The sequence below is a fragment of the Jaculus jaculus genome, chromosome 10 (genome assembly GCF_020740685.1).
Source record: "Jaculus jaculus isolate mJacJac1 chromosome 10, mJacJac1.mat.Y.cur, whole genome shotgun sequence".
Taxonomy (NCBI): domain Eukaryota; kingdom Metazoa; phylum Chordata; class Mammalia; order Rodentia; family Dipodidae; genus Jaculus; species Jaculus jaculus.
In genome coordinates, this window is record NC_059111.1 from 116,955,512 (window position 1) to 116,969,872 (window position 14,361).

Below are 14,361 nucleotides of genomic sequence, written 5' to 3' on the forward strand. Positions count from 1 at the left end.
CTTAACCCTGAAAATATCTCTATTGAAAACCCAGTTGCACAGAAAAATAAAATTGTGCCTCCCCCATTGGAGTCCAAGCTTCCTTCTGAATGCTAGACCGCTCTCGCTGTTTCCCTCCCCTGGGGCTTCCAAGCAGACAGTCTTCCACCAGCTATCTCTCGTGCACCTATCTGACTGGAACTGCTTGTTGGTCTCCTGTGACTGTCACTTGCTCTCCTGGGCCTGATTTGGTCTGTCTCTCTCTGCTGGCTCTGTCCTTGGGGGCCTACCAGCAGGGGCATCTTCCATTTTTTTTCTTATTTTTCCTCCCAGGAAGTCCTGGATACACTCCCTCAAGCTGAGCTGGAGCAGAGTGGGGTGGGCAGGATGTTTTCGGCATACTTCTCTCTAAATTCTCTCTCTCTGGGAGCTGGGTGGAGCCTATCTGCCTCACTATAAAGGCAGCCTCTCCCTTCCCTCAGTCACAGGCAGGGTGGGGAAGAACTCTTCTTCCCAGGAATGATCCCTGGAAGTGGCTCTTGGAGCCTGCAGTGGGGGCGGGGCGAGCTGTGGATGCTCTTGGTTTATCTGGGTCTGGAGGTGGGGGATGGATGTGTGGTGGGCCATGGGCGCAGGGTCTTCTCTGGGAGGTGGTCTCTTGTTAGCACCTGGTAGCAGCCACCTCCAGGAAGGATGAGAGCTTGTCCATTTCTGGGCTTCCGTATCCTTGTCCCCATCCCCCGTTTCTCTATTCTGGACTGTGGGGGTGATGCTAGGGGTCTTTAGGCTCTCACCTGAGCCTCTAGGTAGTCAGAAATATGCAGATAGCATTGGCTTGTGAGTGTGTGTGTGTGTGTGTGTGTGTGTGTGTTCTGGGGGTGTGGGTGGGTGGGTAAGAAGACAAACAGACATTTGACTTTCCTTAGCTCTGGGGAGTAGCTCTCTCTCCTTGCTTCCATGCCCAGGACGTCTATTTTGTATTCCTTCTTCTCTCTCACTGGAAGGACCAATGGTCCCTCGGATTCCTGGGTCTCTCCTTTGGGATAAGAACAGAAGGCTGTCCCAGCAATGGGGCTCCCTGTTGTGGGGGTCAGATGGCCAGCCCAGATGAGAAGTCTCTTTCACGGCCTGACTGTCCTTCTCCCGTTGGTTTAGGGGGAAGGGGCTTCAGAGACCCCTTTCCTTCCAGTTCTCCTCTCTGTCATTCCCATTCAGCCTTTTCTTACTTTTCTTTCAGTGCCGGGTCCTGGAAGGGAAGTCATTCCACTCACGCAGGGCTGCCAATCCAGCAGCAGGGTGTGCGTGTGTAGTGTAGGTGGTGTGGATCAGAGGGCAGGAAAGCCATGAACCCAGATGTGTTGATGTCCCCGATGCCAAGTCACCAGTGAGGGAAGGCCCTGGGCATCTTGGGTGTGAGCAGGGAAGCTGCTGGAAGTCTAGAGGACCTGAGAGATAGATGACTGTGCAGGCAGGAGCCTCTGGACTTTTTTAGCATCAGCTGGCAGAGCCACCTCCTTCTCTCCCACCGGCTGCCTCCCTGAGTCACTGCCCACCCACCCGAAAAATAAAAACGGGTGTCATCTGCTGGCCGGTGGCCCCATTTGGCCTTAATGTTAGCAAGGTTTTGCTCCTGGGTGGAAGGTGAGAGTCAGGCTTCGGTGGTCTCTTGAAGACCTTTCTTTCAGTACCTCCTTCCTTTCAGCTGGCTTGCCTCTCCATCCTTTGTTCCTCCCCCCCAACAAGCCCATGATGGTTCTCCCCGGTGACAAGACCCAGCCCCTGGCTCGGCGGACAGAGGCAGCTGCAAGCCCTCAGGAGCCCCCATATGGCCCCATCCATCTAGACAGGCCTCAGATCCCCGCTGCAGGCAGGGGAGGGGACCAGTGGCCCAGCTCAGCTGCCGGCTCCTCCCCGCCTCCAGGCCTGCTCAGCTGTCAACACTCGCTTCTCAGCCTTGGCTTGCCGGGCTGCTCAAGCCAAGGACACCTTGGCCGAAGACCCCTTTTTCGGATCCCGACAGGCGATGGGCAGGCAGTGGGCAGGCGGCGGGCAGACACACTGCTGGCCCTTGAGCATCCTCAGACCTCCTTGCCTAAATAAGGGAGATGCAGCTGGAGCGAGCCAGCTGGCGGGGGGAGGGGCCGGCGGCTAGGCCAGGGTTTTCCGAGGGGCTGGGCCACCCCGCCGCCGCAGGGCCCCAAGCCCGCCTATTGGGCCCCGCAAGACAGGCCACGCGCTACCGAGGGAGGGCCAGCGGCTCGCACACGGGGATCCCCAGGCTGGAATCTCGCGCTCAGGGGCCTGTCTTTGATCTCGCGGCGAGGAGGCCGCAGCGCGGGTCACAGTGTCACTCTCTCTGTATATGCCACCCATGGAGAGCTTCAAATAACCCCCAAGAGGGCCTTGCTTTGTGCGCGCGCGCGCGCGCGGGAGGGGAGTGTCCCTCGTGCCTCTCTTATGGCTCCCCGACCCTTATCTCAGTTTTTAATTTTTTTTTAACGGCATCACATTGTCCTATCCTATCAATTTCCCGGATCTCCCCCTTGACCTTCGGGCGGGTCTTCGCAGAGTGTAGATCTCGCGTCTGCCACCCACGGCAGGCTCTGAGCGCACACCCTGCGTGACAAGCCGGTCCCGGGCACAGTCGGGGAAACCAGGGATAACGGGGCTGTCCCGGTCCCATCACATCAAGGTTCACAGTCCCCAAACCCGGGAGGGGACAGGAAGCCTGCTCCTGCCTGGCCACCTCCCAGCAGGCGCTGCACCTGTCCCCGTGCTTCCCTTACCTAGGGATGCCTCCCCCGCTCCCTCTCCGCGGCGCGCGCTAGTCCCGGGGGCTTGGCGGCGGTGCGAGGGGCTGGGGCCCAGGGAGCGCTCAGCGTCGCTCAGCCAATGGGAAGGGCGGGCGCTCGGGGTGGCGGGGAGAGGGCGGCGCTGCGGGCTGGCGGGCGGGAGGCGGGGGCCGGAGCCTGAGCCGAAGCCGGAGCCGGAGGGGCGCGCGCCGCATTAACCCTTCAGCCGCCGGACCGAGCCGCAGGCGCTGCGCGAGCCTCGGGCGCTGGAGCCGAGCGGCTGTCGGCGGCGGCGGCGGGCGGGCGAGCAGACGGGCACGGGGAATCCGGCGCTCGGGCGGGCGGAGCGCAGCGCAGCGACGCGGCGGAACCGGGCCGGTGGCTCGGCCGAAGCCGGAGCCGGGGCCGGGCAGACAGGTGTGCGGGCGGCCCGAGCTCAGACGGTTTCAGGCCCGGCCCGCGGTCCCGAGAAGCCGGCAGCCGAACGGGGGACTCCTGTTCCCGCAGTCCAGTTCCGGCCCCACCCGTGCTCAGCTTGGACGCGGTGTGCGGAGACCACGGCCCGGCCAGGCCACCAAAAGCCTAGTGCTGGGCCGGGCCGGGCCGGGGTGGGTGGGGGCCCGCCCGGCCCGCCCATGGGCTCAGGATGCCGGTGCGGAGGGGCCACGTCGCACCGCAGAACACCTTTCTGGACACCATCATCCGCAAGTTTGAGGGCCAGAGTGAGTGGAGGAGGACTGGGCCGGGGAGGGGGTGTTCTTGGGTTGGGTCGAGCCCTGCCAAGCGTGGATGGGGGGCGTGCCCGGGCCGTGTGCAGTGCAAAGTGCGAGTCTCTGCCCCCACCCCCAATCAGGCTCACACCAGGGGCCACAGGGGCAAGGCTTGGGGTGCCACCGGGCGGTGAGCATGAGACGTAGGGGCCTGGTGGTGGGGCTTGGGGTGGGAGGCTTAGCTGACTTTTGGGATCTGAGAGTGTGTATGGCACCCTAAGTATGCAGGAAAGGGAGATGGGAAGAGAATGTGCAGGTGTCCCCAACTCTGGCTGCCTGGAGTTGTCTGTGTGTATGTGTGCTCGATGACATGAAAATGTATATGACCCACGACACTGTACCCTAAAAAGTGCAGCACGCTTTTGGATTCTGCCGTTATATGTGAGAGAACGAAAGCTAAAGTCCAGTTTTGCTCTTGAGTGTGTGTGTATGCGGGTGTGTGGCGTGTATATGAACGAGACCCTGTATCACTCACTACCTTGGCCCTGCATAGGCAGGGGAGAGGTATCTCTTAACAAGGCTGCGAGAACATAGGTACGGCAGTGAGAAGGTAGTGGAGGGCTGAAGGTGGCCATAAGAGATTAGGAACACTATTAAGTGTTCCTGTGTGGTGGATTTTCCTGCTGTGGGCCTATCTACAGCCTCCTTGTGGGGACTCTTGCACCCCTAATGCTGGTTTGGCAGGAGAGGATTCCAGAAGTGTCCAGGTCTAGGTGAATGTACCAGGTGTTGATGTGCCTGTCTTCAAGGCTGTATGTGCCACAGTGGGTGTGACTGCCAAGGTACTTGGGAGTGGGAGAGGGTGGCATTCCTTGTCCATGGCCCTGCGTACGCAGGACAACGTGTGCTTGTACTGTGGAGGTGGCGCGGGGGTGGGGGTGGGGGTGGAGGAGGGGTCAGTTGGATGGGTAGCATTGTCCCCAGCAAAGGAACAGGATGATCCTGAGGGGTAGAGTGAGCGACACTAATGCCAGCCAGGCCTGAGAACTGGGGACAAGTCCTAGGGCTTGGCATAGGGAAAACTTGGGAAGATCTGGGATGGGATCCGGGAGGCCTGGCTTCTGGCCCCACCTCTGCCACTGACTGTCTGATGACCTTGAGTGACTCCTCTCTCTCTAAAGCCCGTTTTGACTTCTGTGAAGAGGGGGACAGGCCAAAGGGCCTTTCAGATTCAGTCTGTCCTTGTATTCCTGGATGAGTTAAGGTGGGGTGGGGCTTGCCTTCCAAGAGACTTGCTTCTCTCCTCAGCCTGGAACTGAGAACAAGAGGTAGCTTGTCTCATGTGTGGTTGGTGCTCCGGACTGCCTTACACTGAGGTGGGATGGAGGCACAGTTGGGTGGTGGTGGGGGGCTTTTCATGTAAACCCTGACCTGGGGTTGATGGCTGCCTAGGAGTTTGAATAGGCCCTGGGAATTGACCTAAAGATGACCAAACTCGCAAAAGTAACTTCCTTGAAGCTAGGGGATCAGTGGCAGCCAAAGGCAGGAGGAGAGATCCTGGTGGCCTTGACCCAGCCACAGTGTACCCCTGTTGCAGAAGCTAGTTTTTTTTTTTTTTTTTTTTCCTCCTTTAGGATTTTCCCAGGGCTGCAGCCTGAGAGTTGTGCCTGTCTGGGGAAGGGAGGAGAGGGGAGAGTTCCAAACTGCACCAAGGGCTTGTCCATTGGCACAAGCTCGAGCCTGCTGACAGTCTACTTGCTTGGCTCTTGGGGCAGGTGTGGCGTGGGCAAGCCAAGTCCAGCTGAAATGGATCCCCTGTGTCTTCTTTGCTCAGTGTGGCCACGGGGGAAGGGTTCAAATCTCCAGAGAAGATTGTCTTTCCTAGGTCCGTTTTCTTATGAGTGGGCCATTGTCTCCGACCCATCTCTGGGACTCGAGGGATTTCCAAACGTTTAGCTGCTTCCTTTCCTTGCTCTGTACGACCTTGGCCTTCTGCCCGTGACCCTCAGCTATCCCTCTGTCTTCTTCTAGAGAAGGTTTAAAAGCTGGATTTGTCACTTATGAGCCATAACAACTTGAGCATTGGGTTCAACTTCCCTTGGGCCTCAGTTTCTTCATCCAGTAAATAAAGATAGGGTAGAGACGCCTCCCCCCCCCCATCAGCTGGTCAGAGTCCAGTAAGATAAAGTTCTCCCTTCTGCTTCGTATTTCCTTCATGCCATGGTGCGCCCACCCCCAGCTCTCGACTGCCTGTGCGAGGCGGGGGGGGGGGGGCAGGCTCCTGGCTGCTACTGACCTGAGAAGAAGGTCTGCGGGCACGGGGGCGGGTGGGGTGGGGCTGGTTTTCTAGGGAGCAGAGAGTCTAGAGGAAGCAGTCGGAGGCGCTGGTGCGAAGGGGAAGGCGGGCCGCCATCTCCTGCCCTTCCCCGGCTTCCTTTCCAGGCTGTGTTTATCCCTCTGCCGCGGCTGCTGACACGCGTTGCCGACACCCGCCCAGACTGGCCTCGGCCCGGGGTGCGGAGGGGGCGGCGAGCCGCTGGCGCCCAGCCCGGGGGAAGCCACGCAGCGGGGGAGGAGGGGGGGCGTGTCGCCGGGGTGTGCCACCCGGGCCGTGCCCCGTCCGGCCAGGCACCTGTATCAGGACACAGCCGCGTTCGCCCTCTACTGAGGACCCCCTCCTCCCCCGAGTTCGCGCCCTGGCTCCCCGGTGTGGGGGAGGGTGAGTGCGCATGGCTGAGTGCGTCCAGAGAAGGTGGGGAAGGGCTTGGGGGGAGGGGAGCCGTATGTGTGATGTCCCCGGGACTGGGGTCCCTCGCTCACGCGCTCGCCCATCCCCCGCCCCCTCTCCCTCCCCAGGCCGCAAGTTCATCATCGCCAACGCCCGCGTGGAGAACTGCGCCGTCATCTACTGCAACGACGGCTTCTGCGAACTGTGCGGCTACTCGCGGGCCGAGGTGATGCAGCGGCCCTGCACCTGCGACTTCCTGCACGGGCCGCGTACGCAGCGCCGCGCCGCCGCGCAGATCGCGCAGGCCCTGCTGGGTGCCGAGGAGCGCAAAGTGGAGATCGCCTTCTACCGGAAAGATGGTAGGCGGGGCCAGCCAGGGCGGGGCTTCGGCGAGGGGCCGGGCCCAAACCTGTGCTTTGCTCGGGGCCCGGCGAACCCTGTGTGTTCCGTAGGGCGGGACTCTGGAGAGGGCAGGGGTCGTGGCCGTGTTGTCAGGCATGGCCTGGGTTTAAACTCAACCCAGGTTGGAAGGGTATTCATGGTGGTCTTGGGACTGCTGCAGCTGATGGGCCTGGCACCTCTAGTTCCCTCCTCCCTGGCAGATGGTGGTTAGGTTGAGATCAGTGGCTGGGGCTTGATCCGGCTAGGATGAAGGTGTGACCGTTCAGGCTGGTGAGGGGCTGGCCGCAGACCTTCAGCTACAGGACTCTGGCTGTCTCCCCCCCTCCCCCTTAGGGCAGTTTCTGCTTAGCTCACCGATCTTGGAATGTCACCGAGGCTAAGGATGCAGGGCTGCGGCTGTTGCCCTGCCCCGTCCCTTGCTCCGCACCTCGCCCGACCAGCCTCAGTTCCCATTGTCTCCTCGGTTGAATACTCCGCCCCTCCCGGCCACCCCCTCCGTGCACCAGGTGTCTCTGCTCAGCCACCGCCTCTCCACTCAGCTGCTCCGGGCTTCCGGAGAGCGGATAAACAGAGGGAGGAGCTGCTCCCACACCAGGCCTTTGTTGTCGCGGTGGGTTTTGCTCACTAGCGTGTGTGTTCTAGAAGTTCACTGTTTCCCCCCCCACACCCAACTCAGAGCTGGACGTGAGGAAGTCTGCCCGGCAAAGGCCCTGCCCTCAGGGAGTTTATTGGCTGTGGAAGAATGGAGCCCGCAAACCCCAGGCCCCTGCCGTGCATGCTCCCGGGTAGCTGACGTTGCCCTGTTAAGGTTGGCATCCTCATGGGTCTTCATTTGGCATCACTGAGCAGCACTCAGGAGGCATGGTCACTGTAGTCCTGTGGAAGAAGGTTTGCTGACAACAAATCAGTGTTCTGGCTGGCAGGGGCTGTGGGCTAGACTCTGGGACGATGGGTGGTGTGTAGCTCTAGACACTGGGCCACATCGCAGTCTTATAGCAGCCCTAAGAAGTAGGTACCACTTTTATCTCTGGATGAGTAAACAAGTTCAGAGAAACTCAGGAAGTTGGGTTGGAGGAGCTGGCTCAGTTGTTCAGAGCCTTCCTGTTAAGTGTGAGGGCTCAAGTTTGAATCCTAGGACCCATGTGAACAGCTGGGTGTGGTCACCCAGGTTTATAACCCAAGTCCTGTAGGGGAGCAGAGACCTGAGAATGGCCAGAGCTTGGGGCTAACAGCTCTGGGATCAGTAAGAGGCTCTGGTTCAAATAAGAAAGAGCAAAATAGCTGGGCGTGGTGGCACACACCTTTAATACCAGTACTGGGGAGGCAGAGGTAGGAGAACACCATGAGTTCAAGGACACCCTGAGACTACAGGGTGAATTCCAGGTCAGTCTGGGACTCAAGTGAAATCCTACCTTGAAAAACCAAAACAACCAACCAACCACAAAAGTGATGGAATGGTTTCCTTCTTTGGCCCCCACACTTTTACACACACACACATGTGCATGCATGCACACACACACACAAACGCCAAAAAAACCAAAAAACAAAAAGTTACCCGCTGGTGTAATGAAAAGAATGTGGGCACATACATCTTGGGGTCAGGTGCAGTGTGGGAAATTTTGTCTCACAGATCAAGTTGGTTTATTTCTCTTAATTTATTTCCACTTGTAGGGTGAGGGGCTCACTTGGGATACTCACAAGGATGCTGGGATTTTGTTTTGTTTTGTTTTGTTTCTTCAGTACTGGGACTCAAGTACCCAGGGCCTTGAACATCTAGGCAAGTGTTCTACCGCTGACCTAACCTTCCACCCTCTTACTTTTTTTTTTAACTTTTTGTTTTGAGACAAGGGCTCATTAGGTTTTTTCAAAAAATATATTTTAAAACTTTTATTTACTTGAGAGAAATAGAGGGAGCAAATGGGTGTGCCAGGGCCTCCAGCCACTGCAAATGAACTCCAGATGCGTGTGCCCCCATGTGCATCTGGCTTACGTGGGTTCTGGGGAGTGGAACTGAGAGGTCGTTTGGCTTTGCAGCCAAATGCCCTAACTGCTAAGCCATCCCTCCGGCCCTCACAAAGTTTTTCTAGGCTGGCCTTAAACTTCTCTTGTAGCCCAAGCAGGCCTCAGACTAGTAATCGTAATGCCTCTTTCTGCGTAGTGCCTGGTCTGCCCCAGCAAGTGTGCTGAGCTTTAGAGCGTCCCCACACCAGTGCCCTCCTTTGGAAGCCCCATTCCATTCCCCCAGTGGTCATTGTTTATTCTGATCTGACCACTTAGTAGCAGAGGTTGGCGTGCTTTTTGTTTGTTTTGTTTTTCTCACTGTAGCCCAGACTGACCTGGAATTCACTGTATAATCTCAGGGTGGTCTCAAATTCACAGCAGTCCTCCTGCATCTGCCTCCCGAGTGCTGGGATTAAAGGCGTGAGCCACATGCCCGGCTAGAGGTTGGTCTGCTTGTATCTTTGGCTACAGCATGGGTGGGGGTCCTCCAAGGTCATAGGAGCTCCCTCTCTTGGTCCGGGCTGATTCCTTTGAGAGAGGACAGTTGAGGGACCCCTTCTGCAGGGGTGCTTTCATGGAACCTTAGGGATCTTAAGAGTCACTTCATCCAACCACTCGAGAAGCTGAGAGGTGGAAACCTGGTTACTAGTGCATTAATGGAGGGCATGGACGGAGAACCTGAGTCTCCATGAAAATCCGAGCTCTTTACCTCTCAAGGTCACTGCTCCAAATGGGCCAGTGACCCAGGAAACCCTATGCCAGCTGCTGCCTCCTATCCCATTCTTCGCTCTCACCTAGTTTCCATGGGGATCTGATAACTCCAGCGACCTTGGCCCTCAGCCACCTGAGCGGGCCCCACGAGTCCTCCATACCGTTTTATGTCCTGACTTGGGCTGCCCGTGTGCGCGTCAGTGCGTGGGCCACTTAGATAGGCAGAGGTGAAGCTTGCCAGTGACACCTCCTGTTTCTGTCCAGGTTTTCCTCAGGATGGCTTGGCCTGGATCAGCCCTAGGGGAGTGGGTCTCTGGGCTTCAGCCCCAGGGAGGAGGAATGACTGGGAAGGAGGAAGGGCCTGGTGCTGGCAGGCGCCACTGAGGACAGCTGTGCGGTGTCGGAGCCTCCAGCTCAGCTCTGTGCAGGCTCAGGGGCCGGAGCCAGACAGCCCCATTATTTAGCTGTTGGGACTGCTGGGAGGTGGTGAGGCTAGACTGGGGGAGTGTGGAAGGAGGGAGAGACAACATGCCTAAGGTTCACTGGCCTTAGGCTGATGCCCCTTTAAAGTCAAGCCCAGGATCAAAATGGGATTGTGAGCAGAGACCAGCAGAGTGGGGCTGGCAGGCCACGGCACTTCTGTGAAGGCACCTTGGGCAGCAGGTGCTGGCTGGGCACACAGCTGTGCCTCCACATTGCCAGAGTGTGTTGTGGGGGAGATGGTGGTTTTTAGTTTGTCAGGCCCCGAGGAGGTCCCCTGCTTCTGTCCCTTCCATTGTCTGTGCTCTTTGTTCCCACCTCTCTGCGGCCTCCCCGCAGCTAGGCTCTGCCTGCCTGCTGTGCCCCATCTTCTTGGCAGCTCTCCCTCCCCGAGCTTAGGCCTCCCTGCCTTTGTCTCCCGCCTGCCTGGCCTGCTCTGTCCCTTCCATCTTTGCCTCCTTCCCCCTTTGTTTGCTGCTTTTCTTCCTTCAGCACCCTGGAGCCTTCCTTTTGTTTTTTTTCCTTTTCCCCTGTGTCCTGGGTCTCCCAGGACCTCTGTCTCAGAGACTCTGTCTGTCTCTCAAGACCTCCGATTGTCCTGTCCCCGTCTCCATGTCCCTTCCCCCCTCCCCTGAGCCTGCGTGTGGGTGGGGATGGGGTGTCTCCGGAGAGGAGTCTTTTGGCTTCTCCACTCCAGCTGCAGGCCAGTTTCCATGGCAACAAGGTCAGAGGGTCCCCATTACTATAGCTGATGCTGTGGCTAGGGGAGGGGGGAGGACCAGAGAGGTTCAGGCCATCTCCCCAGTGTGCTGGGTCCCCACACTTGCTGGACCTCTGTCCTCTCAGGTGCTTATAAAGGCCCTGCTGGCATGGTCCTCTATACCCCAAAGCCACCTCTCTGTCCTGATCCTCTTGCCACCCTGCCCACCCTCCCGCTACCATCGCCCTGTACTGTCACTGCCATGGTCTTCCTTCAGGTCAGACCCTTTGTTCTCCCCTCTGGTCCAGGTACCCTGGTGTCTGAGTCAGAAAGGGAGCTTTTCCTAGAAAGGAAAGGCTTGAGGCTGGGAAGGCAAGGGCGCCCAGGTTGGTGTCTTGCTGTGCTCTGCACATGAAAAGCAATCCAGAGTGATCCCAGGAGAAGCCCATTGTTTCAACCTTTTTGCTGCGGGGCCGGGAGCTCCCTTCTTGGGGACAGGGGTGGCCTTGTCTTTTGTGACAGGGTTTAGTGTAGCCTGGAAACCGTCTGGCAGGGCCTGTCTCCAGTGGGCTGCTCGTCTGCTCAACGTCTTCCCTCCCTGCTCTCCTGGGGTGGGCTTCTGGGGGCTTCTTGTTCATCCTGCCCTGCCCCTCCCATGTCACTCACGGAGGCTGCCTGAAGGCCGAGAGGCGCCATCCGCCCTCCTCATCTCTGGGCCTGGACAGTGTTGGGAGGTGGCGCGGCTCCTGCGTGTTGTGTCTCTGAAGCCCCAGAGGAGCTATGTAAATATTTGCTCAGAGCTGTCCGTGTATAATCAGAGTTGCTGGTGGCCTTGGGCTCCGGGGAAGGGGACAGGGAGCAGTAGAGAGGGGGTGGTTTGGCTGTGTGAGATAGGGTGAGGCTAGGCCTCCTTTCTGTCCAGCAGTGCAGTAGTAGTGTGATCTGAGAGGTTCCCAGCATACCCTTCCACATCTCAGCATCTCTGAGGGCCTGGAGCTGCCTAGACTGAGAATGGTCCTTTGTGTTTGATACCCCCTCCACCCTCCTTTCCCTGTGTGAGGGTAGGAGAGTGTGATTGGCCTTTTGGGGGAGGAGGGATGACAGACTCCTCTGTCTGACATGCTCAGGGTCAGAGAAGAACCTGGAGGGCTTTGAATTGATGCCAAGCATAGAAGGGGGGACAGAGGCTGCCAGCTCTGTGGTCCCCTTGTAGATCTGGGGGGGGGGGTGCACTGAGTCAACCTCATTCCTGTCTGGTCACTTATCTGCTGGCCTAGAAGCTTCTGAAAGGCCTTGTCTTCTCTCTGTGTCTCCCTTGTCTGGCATGCATGAGCTTGCCCCACATGCTGTGCCCACCAGGCTGAAGGAGCCTGTCCGTTTTCTGCTTGGTTGCTAGTGTGTTGTAGGAGTTCAGTGCCTGTATGTGACTGCTGAATGAAGGAATAAATGAACGAATGAATGAGGCAGAGTCATGTGACTTGGGGCCCACTTAGGACTCAGTTTGTATTCACTGTGGGACTTTGGACAAATCACTCCTCACTTCTGGGCCTTGGTCTCTTGTCATGAAAGGCTTTGCGATTCTAGAATGCCAGGCTAGGAGTGGTGGAGGAGGGCCAGGGAAAGGTGGCCTGAGATTAGTGGAGGTCCCCCAGCCCTGCTGTGTGTAGGGCTGTGTGTAAGAGGCATCACAGAGTGCAGGGGGCACATAGAAGCTCATGGCTTCTTTCCTCTGAGGAGATCTGAGGAGTCTTGGGGGCAGCGGGGTGGGGAGCAAAGTTTTAGCAAAGCTGTATAGGAGCTGGAAGTACTTGGGGTGGTCATTGTGACTGCACTTGACACTGTAGGTGAGCTTCGTCACAGGCGTGCTTCAGTTGTCAGTGGGAGGACTCCTCAGTGATTTTTTAAAATTGTTTATTTTTAATATTTTTATTTTATTATTTATTTGAGAGAGAGAGAGAGAGAGAGAAAGAGGTAGAGAGAGGGAGAGAGAGAATGGACGTGCCAGGGCCTCCAGCCACTACAAATGAGCCCCAGATGCGTGTGTGCCTCCTTGTGCATCTGGCTTACATGGATCCTGGGGAATTGAACCGGGGTTCTTTGGCTTTGCAGGCAAACGCCTTAACCGCTAAGTCATCCTTCTAGTCTCATAGGCAGGAAACTTGCTTGAAGAAGCTGAGGGACTTGCTTAGCTCACCTAGCAGGTAGTGACCTGAGGGGGACCTCTGGCCCAGCTATCCCAGTTCCAGAACCCTGCTCAGATCACCCTTCACTGTCTGGCTTCCCTAGGCTGGGGCATGATGGGCTCAGGGCCTCTGGAAGCCTGGGGTGGCTTGAATTTGAGAGCTTCGGCTCTTGTTTCCTAAGTGGATGAGAGCACCTGTCCCTGCCTGGCAAGCTGAGGATATTCCCTGAATGAGCACCAGTGCAGCAGCACCTCATGCCAAGGACTCCTGTCGCCCATGTGGCCACCGTCCTGCTGTGAGGATTGTGGGGAGTGAGTCCATCCACCTGTGACCCCTGCCTGCCTCTCTTCGCTGTCTCAGGGCTTCTGCCAACCCAGCCCAGCAAACCACTGGAACCGTCACACTCATGTTAGTGTTTCCTCTCTCTCTCTCTCTCTCTCTCTTATTTTCTTTTCTGCTTCTCTCTTTCATCTCACTCTCCAGTCCTGTGAAGCACCCTATAGGCAGCCATTCAAATGTACTCTCTGAATGTGCTGCTCGCATATGTTCCTGCAAATGTGTATTTTGTCTGGGTAGAAGCATATGGATGAAATTTATGCAAATCATATTGTACTGGATGTTGTATCCTGGCATTCACGTTTCTTACATGGGAATGCGACTCTGGCTGGAGGGGTGACTCCACGGGCTCAAGCACCTGCTGTGGAAGTGTGGCAACCTGCGTTTGCACCCTCAGAACCCCTGTGGATGTGGTCGCACTAGTCTGTGATCCTAGTGCACCTGTGCGACAGGGAAAGTGGCGGCAGTGGAGGCTCTTGGGCCAGCTAGCCTGGTGAATGTAGCTGTGAATATAAGACCTCGCCTCACACAAGGCGGGGGCTCTAGGACTGATGCCCAGGATTGTCCTCTGACCTGCACAAATGTACTATGGCACACGGATGCCATCACACACACACACACACACACATGGAATAGCCACCGGCCACGTAGTCTGTGGTTTTCCATTCTGGGGCACATTTCCACCCACCTTACCTGTTCGTCGTCCTAGATATGGATCTCTGCCTCCTTTCCAGATGATGCCACATTGACCGTCCTTGTACACGAGCCCTTTGGGACTTAGGCGAGGGTGTCTGTGGGCTCTGCCTCTGAGTATTACCTGACTGCACATCTGAAAAGCTGATCACATCATGCCCTCCTGGACAGAGTGATCCCACTTTTCTAACTTTTGCCCGTCTAGTGTGCTCATTGCTTTAGTGTTCATTCCTTTCACTGGTAGTAAGTCTAGGTATCTCTTAGGCGTCGTCATCTTTTTGTGTTAGCTTATTGACGTTCTTTACTTACTGTTCTATTGAGGCTACTGTGTGTGTGTGTTCATGTGAGTGTAGGCACACATGTGCCACAGAACACATGGGGAGGTCAGAGGATAGTTTTCAACATCAGTCCTTGCTTTCTGCCTGCTTTGAGGCTGGGCCTCATTCTTGTTCACCACTCGGGCTAGCTGACCTGGGTGCTTTCCAGGAAATCATCTGGCCTCTACCTCCTGTCTGGGAGTTCTGGGATTACAGAGGCCTACACAGCTTCTATCTGTCTTTTAAGTGGGGTCTGGGGATCTGAACTCAGGTACTCAGGTTTGCACAGCAAGTGCTTTATCCAGTGAGCCATTTCCCAGCCCACGAGA

General features: G+C 57.1%; 1 protein-coding gene across 2 annotated transcripts in view; it reads left to right on the top strand.

Annotated features, from left to right (window-relative positions):
• The first annotated feature begins 3,417 nt into the window (after nucleotides 1-3,417).
• The window catches only part of Kcnh2 (potassium voltage-gated channel subfamily H member 2), a 35,506-nt gene continuing 24,562 nt past the window's right edge, over nucleotides 3,418-14,361 (top strand). Inside the window, exons 1-2 of one of the 2 annotated variants that reach the window (XM_045160916.1) lie at nucleotides 3,418-3,493; nucleotides 6,338-6,568. In XM_045160916.1, the coding sequence (XP_045016851.1) occupies nucleotides 3,418-3,493; nucleotides 6,338-6,568 (307 nt within the window). Of the gene's footprint in view, nucleotides 3,494-5,892; nucleotides 5,996-6,337; nucleotides 6,569-14,361 lie in introns of those variants that run through there. The other variant, XM_045160917.1, reaches the window with a different exon arrangement.